This window comes from Magnolia sinica, chromosome 4 (genome assembly GCF_029962835.1).
Source record: "Magnolia sinica isolate HGM2019 chromosome 4, MsV1, whole genome shotgun sequence".
Lineage (NCBI taxonomy): Eukaryota > Viridiplantae > Streptophyta > Magnoliopsida > Magnoliales > Magnoliaceae > Magnolia > Magnolia sinica.
In genome coordinates this window covers 88536468-88554927 of record NC_080576.1, presented here as the reverse complement: position 1 = coordinate 88554927, position 18460 = coordinate 88536468, and the positions used below count along the sequence as shown (strand labels likewise).

The 18460-nt window shown below is 38.9% G+C and overlaps 1 protein-coding gene across 2 annotated transcripts in view; it reads right to left on the bottom strand.

Moving 5' to 3' along the window:
* LOC131243345 (protein LPA3) overlaps window positions 1-17805 on the bottom strand; it is a 35288-nt gene extending 17483 nt beyond the window's left edge. The window contains exons 1-5 of one of the 2 annotated variants that reach the window (XR_009170029.1): window positions 17440-17805; window positions 16232-16262; window positions 6990-7082; window positions 6797-6859; window positions 6141-6252 (exon numbers count right to left, since the gene is read on the bottom strand). Coding sequence is in view for 1 of the 2 variants with exons in the window: in XM_058242642.1 (XP_058098625.1) it covers window positions 6141-6252; window positions 6797-6859; window positions 6990-7082; window positions 16232-16262; window positions 17440-17765 (625 nt within the window). In the remaining variant the exon portion in view is untranslated. The remainder of the gene's footprint in view (window positions 1-6140; window positions 6253-6796; window positions 6860-6989; window positions 7083-16231; window positions 16263-17439) is intronic. The other variant, XM_058242642.1, reaches the window with a different exon arrangement.
* Window positions 17806-18460: the final 655 nt, after the last annotated feature.

Below are 18460 nucleotides of genomic sequence, written 5' to 3'. Positions count from 1 at the left end.
TCCTCTCTTTTTCTACAAAGGACATCCACAGGTATCGTCGTCCTCCTTGTTTATGTGGACGATATCGTCATCACTGGCTCTGACTTGGAGGCAATCTCTGCGGTTCAGACTTTGTTGAATTCTACATTTCACATGAAAGATCTTGGCCAACTCACCTATTTCTTGGGTTTAGAGGTGCATCATCAGCCGCACGGTCTCCTCTTGCATCAGCACAAGTATAGTCAAGATCTGGTTCAGCTAGCTGGTCTCACCAACGCTACTTCGGTTGACACCCCCATGGAACTTAATGTGAAATATCGACGTGACGAAGGGGAGCTTCTTGAGGATCCTACTACCTATCGGAAGTTGGTTGGTAGTCTTATCTATCTAACCATTACCCGACCAGACATCTCTTATGCTGTTCATACCGTTAGCAAATTCATGCAAGCACCGAGGCATCTCCATCTATCTGCAGTCCGCCGCATAATTCGCTACATTCTTGGGACACCTACTCGTGGCTTATTCTTCCCTTCCGGTTCTTCACTTCAGCTACAAGCCTATAGTGACGCTGACTGGGCTGGCTGCCCAGACACCAGGAAATCTACTACCGGCTGGTGTATGTTTCTTGGTGATGCCCTTATCTCTTGGAAATGCAAGAAGCAGGACCACGTCTCCAAATCATCTACTGAGGCCGAGTACCGAGCCATGTCTGCAGCATGCTCCGAGATCATTTGGTTACGTGGTCTCCTCACAGAGCTCAGTTTCATTCCCGTACATCCTACTCCACTCCATGCTGACAACACTAGTGCCATCCAAATTGCCGCAAACCCAGTCTATCACGAACGCACCAAGCACATCGAGGTTGACTGTCACTCAATCAGGGAAGCCTATGATCATCAAGTCATCACTCTTCCACATATCTCCACAACTTTGCAGATCGCCGATATCTTCACAAAATCCATGCCACGTCAGCGCCATCATTTTCTCGTTAGCAAATTGATGCTTGTCGATTTACCAACATCAATTTGAGGGGGGATGTCAAAGGAAATATCAATCTACACAGCAGATTTACAGCTTTACAGATTTACAGATTTACAGATTTACAGCAAATTTACAGCTAATATCTACAGCTTTGACTGATATGACAGTTATACAGATTTATTCCTTCCTTAATTAGGATATATTAGCTGTACAGTATATTTAGATAGATGTATATATGGTAGGGGCTGAAGATCAGCTTGTATTTCTTCCCTAAATAGCTTGTAATCTACCTATATAATGGGCAATTGTCAATAAAGAAAGGCAGACTTTTTCAAAAGGACTCTAAACTGTCATCCTTATGTGAATTGGTCCACCCTTCCTCAGCCCAACAACGTACTGGTAGAGCTAGGTGAGAATAATCTTGTATAAAGACAGTTTCATAAGCAGATAGTATATGAAGCAAATAGCTTAGAAGTCCTCATTGCTAAAATACCCTACCTTGAATGATCTAAATAATTAGGGGAAATCCAGCCACTGAAATAACAATGAGGTATGAGGAGACATGTCATCTCACATCCTTCTGCAACGAAATGCATTTTTTTTGGGAATTAGATACATTTTTTCTTCACATAATCATCTATCAAGATCTTATGCCATATTTACCAATTAAAAAAGATTTGACACCATACCGAAACATACTGAGAAACACCCAAGGAATTTTGAGGGGTGGTTTTCTTGCACACTTATAACTAGCCACTACATTGGTCTATTTAGAGGCTATTTGGTGGTGAATAAATAGTGCGAGGAGACTTCTTCTCATCTTTTGTAAAGAAATGCATCCTTTTGGAGCTGGGAGTGTTATCTTCCCTTCAAATAGTCCTTTGTCAAGATCTTATGTTGTAGTGATGCCAAAGTGAAACATCAACGGTAAAGGGGCAGGTGGAGATCTCGCTTGGTGTTATTTATTTGTGAATGAATAGTTTGAGATAACATATTAGGTGCGTCTAGTTTGATAATAATTCAACTAATTCCTTAGAACATACTTGCCTCTGATTCTTCTGAGTCAGTAAAGTTTACAGCCGAATTGCCTAATTCTAAAAATCTTCTCCCTACTTGCCCATGTAATTTAGGCTAGATTTGCCTCACTAATGACTTAACTGAGGTTGGTCCCATGCCCATGCCTTCCATTTGCCCTAACAGGAACAAACGTAATTCACTAAACCCAAGTCCTTTGAATTGGATTGTTTACGATTAAACGGCTACATGGTGCTAATCTTGAGGGCCTATGAGAAGCTACAATGAGAAGAAGAAGAAAGAAGGAGAAGAAAGATGGAAGAGAGAAACAATGAGAGAGAGAGAGAGAGAGAGAGAGAGAGAGAGAGAGAGCAAGAACATGAGATGCTTAGGGTGTATTGAAACCCTAGCCCGCTACTCTTCTATGGACTTGGGCCCAATGGGCCTTATTCAATCATTAACCTTTCAACATTCCACCTCAAGCTGGAGCATCCTAATGAGGCCCAGCTTGGAACAAGGGCTAACCTAATCAAACCTAAGAAAGAAAGAAATCTTTCTCTAACATAATTAAACCTAAGAAAGAAAGAAATTCTTCTCTAACACCCACCTCAAACTTAAGGTTCTCTAACAAGAGGAACTTGAGTTTAGAGATGCACATAAAGGATTTCGTAAAAGCAGAAAATAAAAAAGTAGAACAACTGTGGATTATATGAGTAGCATTGGCTGTGATGAGAGGTGAATGAGCGGATGTGAAGTGGACGTGATGAGGCTACCAATACCTTAGGTGAACAGGCACTTTTGCAACTTCAGTAATGTAAGCCACCAGAACAACCATCTAGCACAAATGAGTTTGGATCAAATATCCAACACAACCAAGGTTGAGCCAACTGCGCAACACAATCATAAGTCCAGACAACTTCTGGAACAAATAAGAATGGATCAACTATCCAATATAAACAATGAGTCTAAGCCAATTGCTTAGAGTGAACAAGCCCAGTACAATCATAAGTTTGAGCCAAGGTTGGGACGATCACCAAGTCGAAACAAGCACGGACCAACTGTCCGGTGCATAAATGGGTTTGAGCCAACTACCCGATACAATGCCTATTAAGCGACCTGTTAAAAGCAACCAAGATCGAAGTCAAGCTTTGCTGCCATTTCCCTAGAAACACTTTATTGAGGTCCTAATTCTTGCCCCCAAAACCTCTTTTTATTATTATTATTATTTTTTATACAAATGTTACTAAAACTATCAAGTAAAATGCATTCCTTTCTCTTATATTATTTTTTTTATAAATCCCCTTTAGACAACTCCCATTGTTTCCTCTCAACTTCCATGGTTGCAAATGTTGGAGCGCTGAAATAGAATATGCTAATTTGGAATTGGCAATACCTACTTTAGGTGACATGATATGACCGACCAGTGAAAGGGTTCCCTCCAATTTGCTAGCTTCAATGCTAAACATTCTCATGGAGAAGCCCATTGTTGAAACTATTTTTGTTTGTTTTGGAGAGGAAGGTATAACTTATGATATAGGCACTTTTAGTCTTTTCAAACTGCTTAATACCTCATCTATCCACATATACTCGATCCATCAATGTTAATTCCATGTGGGCTTTCTACAATTTCATTGGCACTTGGTGTGCCTTTCACAATTCTATCAATCAAATAAAGTAAATAGAAGAAAGGTCATTGAACTATATAAATCGTCCAGATTAAGCACTGAGCTTCTTTCACTAGAATTAGGACTTAATAGTCCCAATATTGATATCACCACCTCAACCTAGGCTTCCTAGGTTACCCACCAAGCTGCATCTTATCATCACCATAGCCTTTTTCCTAGGGCCCCATTCTCAATATCTTAAAAAGTCTTCATATCTCTTTACACCACCTCAATCCAAGTTCCTTCAGCAGGTCTTCCTCTCATCCTCTTTTAGGGCCCTTCAACCCCAATCAATGCTCCTCACTATCAAAGTTGTTTTTGGTCTTCGATGCACATTCTCCATCATTTTATCTCTTACTAGGATTACTCTTAGGCTACTTAGGATGGCCCTATTCTTAATTCTATCCACCCTAGTCTTCCCCCGAAATCCATCTCAACATCCTTATCTCTGCAATACTCAAATCTCTACTCATATTGCTAACTGCCAACACTCTACCCCATATTGCATATCTAGTCGAATAAATATATTGTAAAGAAAAAATTCAAAAGGCTCCCTCCCTTTAGAGTAGCTTTCAGCGCTGATTTGAATGAAACTATCGCCTTTATAACTGTTTGATGGTTCTATTAATCTTTAACCTTCTGGACTCTAGACCCTTCAAACGTCCAATTTAGCATTTCACCCTTTTCAGTCTCGTTGACCGGCATGACATGATCAATAAAATATAACAAGGGGCTGTTTAATTCATCTAACAAGTGCAAAAGGATAAGGGCTTAATTCTGACACCTAATGAAGACTCAATGCTACTAGGAACTCAATAGTCTGACCATACACCGTTCACACTCCTGTAATAGCACATCATGCATGCCTTTAATTATGTCGATATATCCTCGTGGGATCCCTTTCCTCTTCATCACCCACTATATAACCTCCTTAGGCACCCTATTATTGGTTTCTCCACATGTATAAAACCCATATGTAGATTCTTTCTCTATCTCTATACTTATCCATCAACTGTCTTAGTAGAAACTGTTTAGTGGAATGAAGCGAAACTAATTTTCTGATATCCTTGTTTCTTGTCTTAGCCTTTGTTCCACCATCCTCTCCAAAGGCTTCGTATTGTGACTCACAAGTTCCCCGGTAGTTGGTGCTACTTTGTGCATCGTTGTAACCTTGTAAATAGGTTTATGATGCTTCTCCTCCACTCATCTGCCATATTACCAACCAAACTACCAAAGGAAGAGAAAAGAAAAGAAAACCCATCAAGATTGTGGTAAAAAGTGATTGTAACTTTATGGTAACTATGTCCTTCAATTTTCTTCTTTACTCACTATGGTTGGCTATATCAATAAAATTAAACAACAAAACGTTACCTCTAGGCATTATTACATCCTTCGAGTCCCTCGTTTGATCAACAAGACAGATGGTTGTAAAAAATTGTAATGATTAGCCATGGATTAGATAATTTAATAATCAGAAACTAGCTTAAGCTGGAAATATGCTATACTGGAGTGAAGAATATTTCTATAGAAACAGTAGCTCTAAACATAGACCTCTGAATTTCTCTGTTAACCAATTTAAAACCTAACATACATATGTTGATCCAATATTGTGCCTTTGAGAATACATTCTCATCCAGTGTTTTAAATATCAACGATATCGGCCGATATATCCCACGATATATCTTGTATCCCACCTGTGCGATACGAAATGCACAGGTAGTGCGATATATCCCACATGTTTGATCTGGTGAGTATTTTTGAATTTCAATCATTTTATTTTCTGTAAATCATGTTAAATTAGTGTCAAATTGTTACAAATCCATGATTTTTCATGTTTTGCATGAAAAATCATGGATTGGGAGCTTTGATTTCGAGATTTGGAGATGGGCCAGGTTGCGGAAAATTGAAAAAAAAATAAAAAATTCCCAATTTCTCGCAAATCATTTGCAATCTTTGTGTCCAAACATAAAATCAAACATGTATGTAACCTAATCTAGTGATTCTTCTTTTGCTTTTGAATGTATTTCTTGTGTTTGCACACGTCTTCGGTCTTCTTACATTTATAAATTATATTAATAGACATTGAATATACTTGCATCAATTCAGTTAGACAATGCATAGATTAGGACCCCATGCAAAGAAAATCTATTATACGTTCTTGCTTTTTGTAATGTTTTGGTTTACAAGTGTGTATTGATGTCTTTTTTAACAATCACTAAAGTTTCATTGAAAAATTCGACCAATTTCCCAATGTTTCCCCATTTTTCCAACAATAGCAATACATTACACAATGCAACTGATATATCCCATGCGATAACCGATACGTATCCGTCTCCCAAGAATGCGATACATAACGCGATACTGATTTTTCAAACATTGTTCTCATCTACCTAATAAATGTTCAAGACAGAAACCATGCATATATGCTGCTTCATAAGAGAGGATAGCGAAATTTCTCACAGGGCCTAAAAAATTATAATAGTTGCATGTGCAGAACTCAACCTTCATCTTCATCTGCAAAATCAAAATCTAAGGTGTTTCTTATAGATTTGAAGAAATTGGTGACAGGCCCACGAGGTATATCATCCAAGGAACCAATGGTAATACTGCTAACCTGTCAATAAGAATAAGAAACAAGAAAATAGCCATCACACAGCTGTTAATATATGATACTGCAAGAGTAAGGACTTGTCATAATGTAACAGAAACTAACAAGTTTATATCTATGATAACTTGTCAACTACCACAACAAAGGCAAACCAAATAACAATGGGAATGCTTATTTAACATGTTATTGTGCATGGCTTCCATGGGGATATGTGGCAAAGCTGGGTCTGTAGCACTCATCACCAAGGCCCCCCATGTATGAGCCATGGCCAAAACAATAGGCATGACACAGTCCTACTGCTTGATCAGAACAAGACCCAAACTGGTGATGGTCATTTCCCCCTCAACTAGAGCGGTTAGGCTTGTTTGACCGGTCTGATTTTTAGGTTATGGCCATATATGGTGGGAACAGTTGGATGAGCAGTCTTGATCTTGTATATGTTTGCCAAGTGTTCCCATGGTAACTTCTGTCCGAAAACATATGCAGAAAGCCAGAAACTAAACAGTCCTCAATTGGAAATAGATTAATTATTGGAAAGAAACTTTCATACTGTTTCAAGAGTGGTCCTGAACAGCTGAGAAGCCCTTCGCTTTTCCGGCTTGTCAGGAAACACCTAAATTTTTATAATAATAATAACAGGCAGCATCAAAGCCCTCGCTAGATGAAAAAATGTGTTAGGACTTCAATCTGAAAAAGCAAGAATATATAGAATAAGCTCAAATGGAAACACAGTCCAAACTTACAATGCAAGCCCTGGTTCCCTTCATTTCTCCAAGCTTCCTAACAACAGCTATGGCAAGTTGGATATTGGCATCAATGAACTCATCTGAAGAGCCCTTCACGATTCAAGAAAAAGGTAAAATCATTCAGCTGGCATATATGTTTTATATATGCACATGTGTAAGGTGCAAGGAAGAAATTCTGCCTCTTGCACTCAGACTTGATGTGACGAGCATCTGTTGGTTACAATATGATGCCTTCACAAAGTAATTGCCATTCAATAGAATGGTTCTAGCTAAGGAAAGCATCATAAAAATTGTACAGCTGCACAGTTACATATGGTAACTACTGATTTAAGCACATAGAAGACATTTCAGTGATCTAAGTTACACTTTAATGCAGTGATGCTCAAGTGGTGCAACCCAGTTATTGAATCAATGAGATATCGACACTAAATCGCAAAGAAGTAGACAAAAAGTACACTTACAAGAACAATGGAGTAGACAATGACAAAACTTTATATCAACCTTATTTTCTTACAAAAACTTTAAGAAAACTCACACTTCGAAAGAATTGGAATGACAAACTCCTACACTACCCTTCCCCTTTATGGACTCTAAATGAATCTTTGATTAAAATCATCCGAACTAAGAGATCGATTTCAAATCAATCATAATTTATTTCAAACCAATCTAATATACATAAGATGATAAAAACCTAATAATAGTAAAAGCAAACAAAGAAAGTAATCATAAGTACTGTTGGGCGTGGAAGTGTTGAGACTTAAATATTGCATATTTATCCTCTCATAAGCATTAGTTTTCCTTGCATTTAAGTGTTTAATCAATCTAATTAGATATGTTTTCTACATGCGAGGTGATTTGGAAACCAAGGATGAAAATGTGCTTAAAATGGTAGAACTAAATCTCAAAGGAAGATAAGATAAAGAAATAAAGATTCCAAGGTCATGAAGGAAGATTTCAAGTGTCAAAGGATCAAAGAAACCAAGTGAAAAAGGAAGATTCAAAGTGGACTTAAAAACTGAAGAAATACAAAGACTGTCGACCTCATCGATAGGTCTTCGATCCCATCGACACACCTTCGATAGGACCCCGATGAGATTGAGCTCAAGTCGAGAAAATCTGTATTTTCCAGAGAAGTTTGCTGGACACATTCTTTGATCCCATCGAGAAAATCATGATTTTGAAAGTTAGTTGCTGGACAAAATTCTGTTTTCTACTCGATCCCATCGATAAGTCCTCAATAGGACTCGATCCTATCGAAACACCTATTGACAGAGGTGGTAATTGCGCAAGTTTTGCAAAATTTCCAAGTCAGGTGCGAAAGTGCAAGCCTCCTACCTATTTAAGGAGTAGTTTTAGACATTTTTAGGCATTCTCTAGGATTTTTTGGAGAGAGTGGCGGCTTGGGTGGAGTGCTGACAACGCCCTTCCGCTTCAATTTCCTTTCGGGTTCTAGTAGTTTCTATTTTTCTTTTGTTTTAGAGTTAACTATGTTTAGCTAATCTCTTAACTAAGGCTAAGTGGTAAAGCTTGTAGTTAATTACAATGTTTTAATTCATTTTGATTCATACTTTGGGATTTCATGATGATTATTTAATTGAATTAGACTTGAATTTACTTTAAAACCTTTTAGATTATTTATTTTTGGATTTGTTGTGAACTCTGGGCACATTGAATGCTTTGAAGTGAAATTGCTTAGCTTGTTTAAAGAAGGAATCAATCTGTAAAATTCCTTGATCTATTGTAGACTCAGGGCACAATAGATACTTTGAATTCCCTGCGATTGATGTTGGAGTGCTTTATGAGAGAATCGTTTAATTGAAATCATACCTTGTTGGATGTTAATGATTAATTTAGCTGTTTGATCTTCTGATTAGAATGAATTGGAATTCGGTTCTAATTGAGTTATAGAAGATGAATCAATGAATTAGACATTGTAATTGCTAGAAGTAGAAGTTTGGATCCTTAGTACTTTGTTATTATTGTTTTTACCCTATCTTATTCGCTAGATTCTCTTAAATTTTAGACCTTTACTTTATACTAGTTCTAGTTGTGTTCTCACATTCCCTGTGGATCGACTTCGGTCTCACTGAGAATATATTACTTCGCAGTCTTACACTTGAGATTGTCTAACTGGAAGCAACCTCAGATCAAATCAAACAAGCAATAGAGAACGAAAATCCAAGCAAACACAGAGAAGACACAAGATGTTACGCGGAAAACCCTTGCGGGAAAAAAACCACAGCACAAACCGACATTCAATCCACTATAATCAGAAGAAGGTTACAAGAGATGGAACAACTTACAGTAGAAACCCTAGCTTTCCCTTGAAAACCCTTGAGCAATCGTGCTAAGCTCTCAACATGCTAACCCTAATCGGAATTAGGAGAGTATTTATACACTCCCGTACACAATTAGAAACAAAACCCGCACTTACTCAAACTTACGCGCATTTCGTCGGTCGGACCAATGGGAGTTTTAATCAGACCGACAGGAACCAACTCACATCCATCCGGTCGAACTGAAAACGTGCAAAAGTGGACAGCGTGCCATTCGAGAATCCACCCCTAATTTGTTCGAACCGATCGGGACACCGATTGAACTGAACACAGGACTTCTCTGCACTAGATTAAAGGCACTTAATTAACGAACTCCATCGTGATTTTAATCCTCTAGCTCCACTACTCAAAGCTGCTATCACCATCTCTAATCATCTTCCAAGTAAAACCATCATCGCTTCTTGTGCACACTCCGTCTTCATTTCTTCTTTGCCAAGCCCTGACAAGACGAGTAAACTTGAACTTCTTTACAGGAACAACCTTAGTAAGGATGTCTGCCGGATTCAAGTTAGTGTGAATCTTCTCAAGAGTGACATCTCCTTCCTCTAGAATCTGCCAAATAAAGTGATGACGAACATCAATGTGTTTAGTCTAGGAGTGATACACCAAGTTCTTCGCCAAATTGATTTGCGCTCTTGCAATCACAATGCACAGGTACGACTTCTTGCAAAAGCCCTAACTCATTCATCATCCCTTTCAACCAAACAAATTCCTTGAAAGCATTTGTTACTATCATGTATTCAACTTCGGTGGTAGAAAGTGCAACCACAAACTGAAGCTTCAACATCCAACTAATAGCTCACCCGCTAACACAAACAGGTAACCGGAAGTCGACCTTTTATTATCCACATTCCCTGCATAATTTGCATCCACATAGCCTACAAGTTTCTCCTCAGAATTTTTGAAAACTAAGACGCAGTCCATCGTATCTCGTATGTAATGAAGTAACCATTTCATTGCTTCCCAATGTTGCTTGTCGGGGTTTGACATATATTTGTATATCTGCTCACAACACCAACCATATGTGAAATATCCGGTCTAGTAAAGACCATGACATACATAATACTACCAACCGTGCTCGAGTAGGGCACACGAGATATATACTACTTTTCTTCATCTGACGTAAGACAACTTCGAAGAAAGCCAAAAGTGAGCAGCGTGGCGGGTGCTAACCGATTTTTCCTTTTCCAGTCTAAACTTGACTAAGACATTCCCAAGATATTTCTCCTGAGACAATCATAGATTGCTCATTTCCTTGTCTCTATGCATATCAATGCCAAGAATCTTCTTTGTAGCCCCAAATCTTTCATCTTAAATGTCCTAGATAACTGAGCCTTCAATATTTGATTATAGACATTCTATGACTGGCGATAAGCATATCATTAACATACAACACTAGAATAATGAATTACCGGTCACTCAGTGCTCTAAAGTTGACACAATGATCGAATTCACTTCTGATAAACCACTGACTTAACATAAAAGTATTAGATTTCTTGAACCACCGCTTAGGCGACTGTTTCAGGCCGTACAACAAACTCTTTAACCTGCAAACTGAGTTCTTATTTCCCTACACCTCGAACCCATAAGGTTGCTTCATGTAGATATGTTTTTCTAGTTCCGCATGTAGAAATGTAATCTTCACATATAATTGGTCTAGTTCTATATTGTATTGGGCAACCAAAGCCAATACAAATCTAATAGATACTTGCTTTACCACTGACACGAATATCTCACCAAAGTTGATACCCTCATTTTGAGCATAACTCTTAGCTACCAATCTAGCCTTGTACCTATCCAGTCTCTTCGGGTAAATCCACTTGCAACCGATTGCTTTCCGCCCAACGGGCAACTCCACCAGCTCCTATGCTTCATATTTGTACAGAGAGTCCATCTCATTATGCATCGCTGCAATTCACTTCTCTGCATTTGTCTTCAAGTGCTTCCTGAAAAGTAGACGGATCTCCCTCACCTGTAATGAGAGTAAATGCAACGCTTGAGTCATCCTTATGTTTTAACAGTACCCTACGATCCCTTGGTGGATTTCTCCTAACGAGTGGTTGTTCCACCTCTTCCTATACCTCTACCTGCAGCTCAGGTTCTGCAAGTGTCTCACCCTTGTCTGTTTTAACATCAATCGCTGATTTTTTCATTTTCTTCTGTGCATCCTTCCGAAATAAGGAACTTTCATCAAACTTGACATCCTGACTAAATATGATTTTTCGTGAAACCTGGTCATACAATCTGTATCCTTTCACTCCATCACCATAAGGACAGAAGTACACTTCTTAGCCCTTTAGTCTAGCTTATCTCTCTCAATTGACGGTACATGAGAGTAAGCATCACAATCAAATATCTACAGGCCCAAGTAATTAACTACGTGACCACTCTATGCTTCTTTTGAAATTTTCCAATCAATGGTTGTAGAGGGAAATCGATTAATTAAATAACAAGTCGTAGAGACGACTTCAGCCCAGAGCTCCTTGCCCAACCCAAAATTACTCAACATACTCCGGGCCCTTTTCAAAAGAGTCTAATTCATACGTTCAGCCACGCCATTCTGTTTCGGTGTATGCCTCACTGTGTTGTGTCACACTATCCCCTAACTCTTATAATATTGATTAAACTCCCTTAAAGTAAATTTCTGCCATTATCTGTCCTCAGAATTTTCACTTTCAATCCTGTTTGATTTTCAACCATCACTTTCTAGGTCTTGAAAGTGGAGAAAATATCATATTTATGTTTTAGTACATAAACTTAAACCTTCCTGGAGAAGTCATCAATGAATGTAACAAAGAATGATGACCCTCCTCCAGAAACAATAGGCAACGACCCCCACACATCTGAATGCATAGTCCAGTTGACCTTAACTAACATATTTCATAGTTTTAAAGCTTAACCTTGATTGTTTTTCATATATATATATATATATATATATATATATATATATAAGTCAAAACTTTTAAAATTAGGAATTAAACGGCGATCGAGAAGTACCTTCAAACCTCGCTCGCTCATGTAGCCTAGGCGCGTATGCCACAAACGTGCTGACGTGGACTCCGCTACAAATGTTGCAACTCTACCCTATATAGTATTCCCAATAAACTTGTAAAGATTTCTGCTCGTTTGTGCTTTCAAAATTGCGAGTGCCCCTTTTGAAACCTTCGAGACACCTTCATAACCGGTGAACTTGCACCTAGGTCCATATAGAGCTCCAGAGAGATCAGATTCTTCTTCAATTCCGGGACGTGCCTCACATCAGTCAGAATACGCTCTATCTCATCAAACATTCTGATGTGAACCGAACCAATTCTGATCATCTTACAGGCATGATCATTGCTCATAAGAACTAGACCACCATCATACTCACCATATGTGGTGAACTAACTCCGATGATAATACATGGTACGATGCCCCTGTATCCAAAATGCACTCCTGATAGAAGCAACCGGTCTTGGACACTGATAACACGTCATAACCACCTGATCCTTCACCTGATTCCGCTGAATTGACTTCCTTCAGCAAATCATCCGATTTCTCCTTCTAGTTTTTAGGATATTGGCAGTCCTTCATATGTCCCACCCTCTGACAATTCCAACACTTTAACTTGCCTTTGCCTTTCAACTTGGATTTAGATCGCGATTTCCCCTTCTCTCACTCAGACGGTCTTCCCCGAGCAAACAATACATCCGCAAAAGTACCTTTGCCTCCGCTCTTCTTTCTCAACTGCTTCGACTAAAGGGCTGAGATAACGGTCTCAACGTCCAAGGTATCCCTACCATAGCATAGAGTATTAACTAGATGCTCGTAGGACTCCGGGAGAGATGTCAACAAAATTACGGTTTTGTCTTCTTCATCGATCTTCACCACCACGCTTGTCAACTTACAAAGCAGTTTGTTGAAGACATTAACGTGCTCAGAGAGATCCGGCCCTGTCGCCGTCTTCAGAGTATAAAACCATCTCTTCAGATATAGATGATAGGTGAGCGACTTTGTCATGTAGATGCTCTCCATCTTCGTCCATAAGCCCGTGGTAGTCGTATCATCGATGACATTATAAATGACTTCAACGGCCAAACACAATGAGATTGTGCTTATCACTCTCTGATTAAGTTCATCCCAATCCTCTTCCTTCATAGATTTAGGACGATGCACTTTTCCAAGCAGTGCATGCTCCAACCCTTGCTGAACTAGGAGGGCTTTGATCTTCAATCTCCATAGTTCAAAATTGTTTTTTCCCATGAACTTCTTTATCTCGAATTTCACGTTCGATCTCCTCGATTCCATATTTCCAAATTTAACCTAACACCTCGACCTTAAGCTCTGATACCATGTGTTGGGCGCAAAAGCAACCTCAAATCAAATCAAACAAGTAATAGAAAACAAAAAAATAAAAAATAAAAATAAATAAATAAATAAATCCAAGCAAACATAAAGAACACACGAGATTTTACGTGGAAAACCCTTGCAGAAAAAAACCACAGCACAAAGCGACTATCAATCCACTATAATCAGAAGAAGGTTACAAGAGATTGAACAACTTACAGTAGAAATCCTAGCTTTCCCTCGAAAACCCTTGAGCAATCGTGCTAAGCTCTCAACATGATAACCCTAATTGAAAGCAGGAGAATATTTATACTCCCCTACACAATTAAAAACAAAACCGACATTTTCTCAAACTTACGAGCGTTCCGTCGGTCGGACCAATGGAACCTTTGGTCGGACCAACAGGAACTGGCTCACATCCATCCTGTCGAACCGAAAACGTGCAAAAGTGGACAGCGTGCAATCCGAGAATCCACCCCTAATTCGGTCGAACTGATCAAGACACCGGTCGAACTGAACACATGACTTCTTTGTACTAGATTAAAGCCACTAGATCAACAATTACATCTCTAAATTAGCCCCATATATCAATCACATCTTCAAATCAACCCCCATATCTACCAAAATTAGTAAATTGCAATCCTTGATTTAAGCCGCTTAAATCTGTAAATAAATAGTCCAAAAATCAGCACATGTTGGGCTCTATGGTGGGCCATGGGCCTACATCTTCCTGAGACCTAAAGTGGGCCTAAGTGGGCTGGGCCTTACAATGCGCTTGGATGGGCCTAAGTGGGACATGGGCCTGCATCATCAAGTCTATCCACTCATCTTCACATTTGATGACATCATGCAGGACAACACAATTGCATCAGAAACTTTGCTAGATTGAGGTCTATGTCATCAGCACAATGGCAAAAACTTATTTTCTCAAGAAAGTATTAGCTAAAGAGGTCAAAATTATATGCCTCCCAGTCGAGTGATTTTTTATTTTTGAATGACAACCAAATTTCATTAAAACAGTGCAAGATTACATAAAGGGAAGATGATAAGCTATCATATTCATCCCCTCTAGAAGAACAAAACAAAAATACAAGAACATAACAAAAGTTGACAGCAGAAAAAAAGATCTGAACCATCCAAAAACACTCGTGACCACAAATCCTTGAATCATCAGGGCATGGAAAGGACTGAGCTTTCCCATTTGCGAAGAACTTCAGGACTTAGATGCCTCTAAATTCTGGGAGATGCAAAGCCAATCCAACCATCATGAACTGGATCATTTTAGTAATAAACTCTTCCTTAGCCTCCCTACACTTGGAAGGTATTGGCATTCCTTTCTTTCCAAATACCCCATAAGACTGCAAAATGGTACCATTTCCCACAAATCGAACCTTGGGTAGAGAACAGGCTCCTCCCAACCCAGCAATCAAATAATTTTTATTTATTTATTTTATATTACGGACCCATTCCATACCAAACATACGGAAGATACTTCCCCAAGTGGACCTAGCGACTGCAATGAATAAAGAGGTGGTAGGCGGGTACTTTGTCCTCACATATGTGGCACGTGTTTAGAATTTCCATATTCATCTTCTTAGGGATATCAACTGCTAGAATTTTTATTAGCCATGTCAACCCACACAAAAACGTGGATTCTGTGCGGTGCAGAAACTTTCCATGCCTACGCCAACACAGATAGATTTTCAGTGCTTTCTAACATAGATTGTGTAAATGTATTCAAGGAAAAGTTACCAATTTTGGACCATTTCCATACCTTCTTATCATCCACCACTGTGCCAAAGCAAACATTATATAATTTTCCCAAAAACCTCGCAAAAGATGCCATTTTGTCATCATCAAGATTCAAGATTTTGGTGAAGCAACAAATTCGAAACCTATCCCCTCTAACATTACAAGATTTTGGCGAATAATCATTGAAGGTTGCATGTCTTTTCTCAACATGTGAGTCACATGATTTCGAAATACAATGGGAAAATGAAAAATGACCACAAATTACACGAGCATGTAACACACCGCTTTCCATGAATGATCACAAATATCAATCAACCATGAGAAATGAATAGCTCACTCATCAATAACTCCACATCAATGCAATCACATAAACAATAAATCTCAGATACGAGCGATCATTATCCCAATAGAGTACGCTTGTGTTTGGAAGTTCCTACGCTTGTGTTTGGAAGTTCCAAAAGTTGGGAGGGCTGGATGCTTCTCTGCCCAAATTAATATCCAGAATGTTTCAGGTCCCGCCTTGATCTGGGAAGGAAATGCATCATGAGGTTATGGAAACCCCCACCATCCCAAGCTCATAGTGGAAAAGAAATCCATATGTAACACCCAAATTTCCATCCTGCTGGCAATTTGGGGTACATCCAAATGCTCCCAATTCAAGAGAACAATAGCAAAGAAAAGTGGGTCCTTACTCTTGCCCCAGTGGTAGACTCACTAGAGTTTGAACACCAGGTCAGGGGTTCGAGTACCCATAGATTGTGAAATCCCACTTCGGCGTGAGTGTGTGGGTGTGTGTGTGCATGTGAAAAAAAAAAAAGGTGGTACCTTGTAAGAGGAAACGTTGCTGGGCAACGGCCTGTCGATTCAGCACAAAAACAACCAAAATAAGTAAATGGGTATTAGAAAGAGGTCTAAATCTAACTGCTTGGACCATAAGTTACCGTCCACCCAGCAGATGAGTTTCAACCTCTTGTGCACATGCGGTGCCCAATCCTTCAAGCGAACTGTCCTCACCATGAAAATCACCCTATGCAAAAATCAACCCCATCCACTCATCCGGTTGGCCAAACACTAGAAAACAATCTATAGCCACTGAAAAATAACAAAATACAAGTGTCATCCACTTGATGAGTGGAAGCAACTGATTTTTTTTGCACAAGGTGATCCTATGATGGAGCTAACCTATTGAACTGGTTGGATGCCACACACATAGAAGATTTGAAGTCATCCACCGGGTGGACGGTAATTAAGGTCCAACTGGTTGGACTTGAGACCAACTCATTAGAAAATAACACAGAAGTTAAATCAAAAGTTAGCATGTGGAATAAGAATGCAGAAAAAAAAAATGAAACTGAAAATTAAATATGAACTCCGTGGAGAGAAAATTGCCCTAAAAAAAATGAATATACAAGAAATTGAATTACATGAAGAAGACAGAAAATAAACCGGTCTCACAGAACTAATGCCAAAATCCTGAGAATACCAGAACATGCTGTCCGACTTCCGAGGGAGAGGTTTATTAAAAAAGCAAACATCCACAAGTAAAAATAAAAATAAAAATCAATCAATAAATAAAAGCTAAACAAAAGAGAGCTAATAGTGAAATTGGTATCATTATATATATATATATATATATATATATATATAAAACTCCGAAATTGACTCCCCCGATCAAAATCCGAAATGGGCATTAAAGAATACTAAGAAAATCCCATCAGGAGGTAAAATGGCAAAATGGGTCTTGCAGAATTCATGCCGAAATCACAAGGAATTAGCATATGCACTATCAGAAAGGACCAAACTATAGAAAAGAAAAGATTGGAAAAAGGGCGAAATAAGAATTCATTGGCAATCCCAGATATCCACGCTCTCCATCAACCAAAATCTGAAACGGGCATTCCAGAATTCCCGAAAACTCCAACAATGAGATAAAAAAGACGAAATGGGTCTGGCAGAATTCACTCCAAAATCAAGAATACATCGCCAAAAATAAATAAATAAATAAATTAAATAAAAAGAAAAGAAAATCTCACGGGAAATCAATCTCAAGGCGGGTCTTTCCATCTTCGAGTGCGCGAGCGAGAGAATTCACAGCGTCGGAGACGAGGACTTGGTAGGATTTGGGCTTGTATACAGAGACTCCAACCTTGGGATTGGAATCAGGAGCTTGTTCTGTGCTCTTGTTTCCAACTTGCGCATGAAGCCTCGAGAAAGAACGAATACAAGGAAAATCAAAGCAAGGAGAAGAAGAGAAAGAAGAGAATGAGAGAGAGGAATGCAATGGAAAGAGAGAGGAGGATTGAAAACGGAGAAATGAGAGAGAGGGAGTTGGGAATTTCTGGCATGAAATCACTGCCATTGTACTTTAGAGCTTTGAGAGAGTGAAAGTATCTGGATTGGATAAATAAGGAGGATGGTGGGTGTTTCTTGATGACTGACTATCCACAATTCATGCATACCTGTGTTATTTACGTGGCATATTTCCATGCATTCCTCAATCCAGACCGTTCAAATTATTTTCAATGATATGGATGAGAAATGATACAAAATTTTCCTTAAAAAATCATTTCGACCATCTGATTGGTGGGGCACTAAATGAACGGATGTAATCAAAAGATCTAATTTTTCCTCCGTCGCGACTCGTGATTAGTTGTTCCGATGATTAGAACCGTCCATATTTTCTTTAGTGCCATAGATGATTCATTATCCGGTGAAAATTGTATCATGATGATCCTTATTTTTGATCTTTAGAGCTGAGCCATTGATTATGTTTTTTCATTATTCTATGTTCATCTATGGACGTTGATCACAAAATCATCCGTTCAGCTTAATTTTCTAAGATTGGCCCGTAGGGCACAGATTCCACAGAATGGACAGTTCCGATCATTGTATCACTCATCAACTCGGCCCCAGTCAGCGTAGACATTTACGTGATCTTGAAACAAACTCAAATGAGAATTTTTCAACGTATCTAGATTCAGGAAACGAGCTTGGAGGTTTAAGATATTCTATCTGAATATTTTGTTAAGATTCGGACGGTTTAGATTGTTCTGT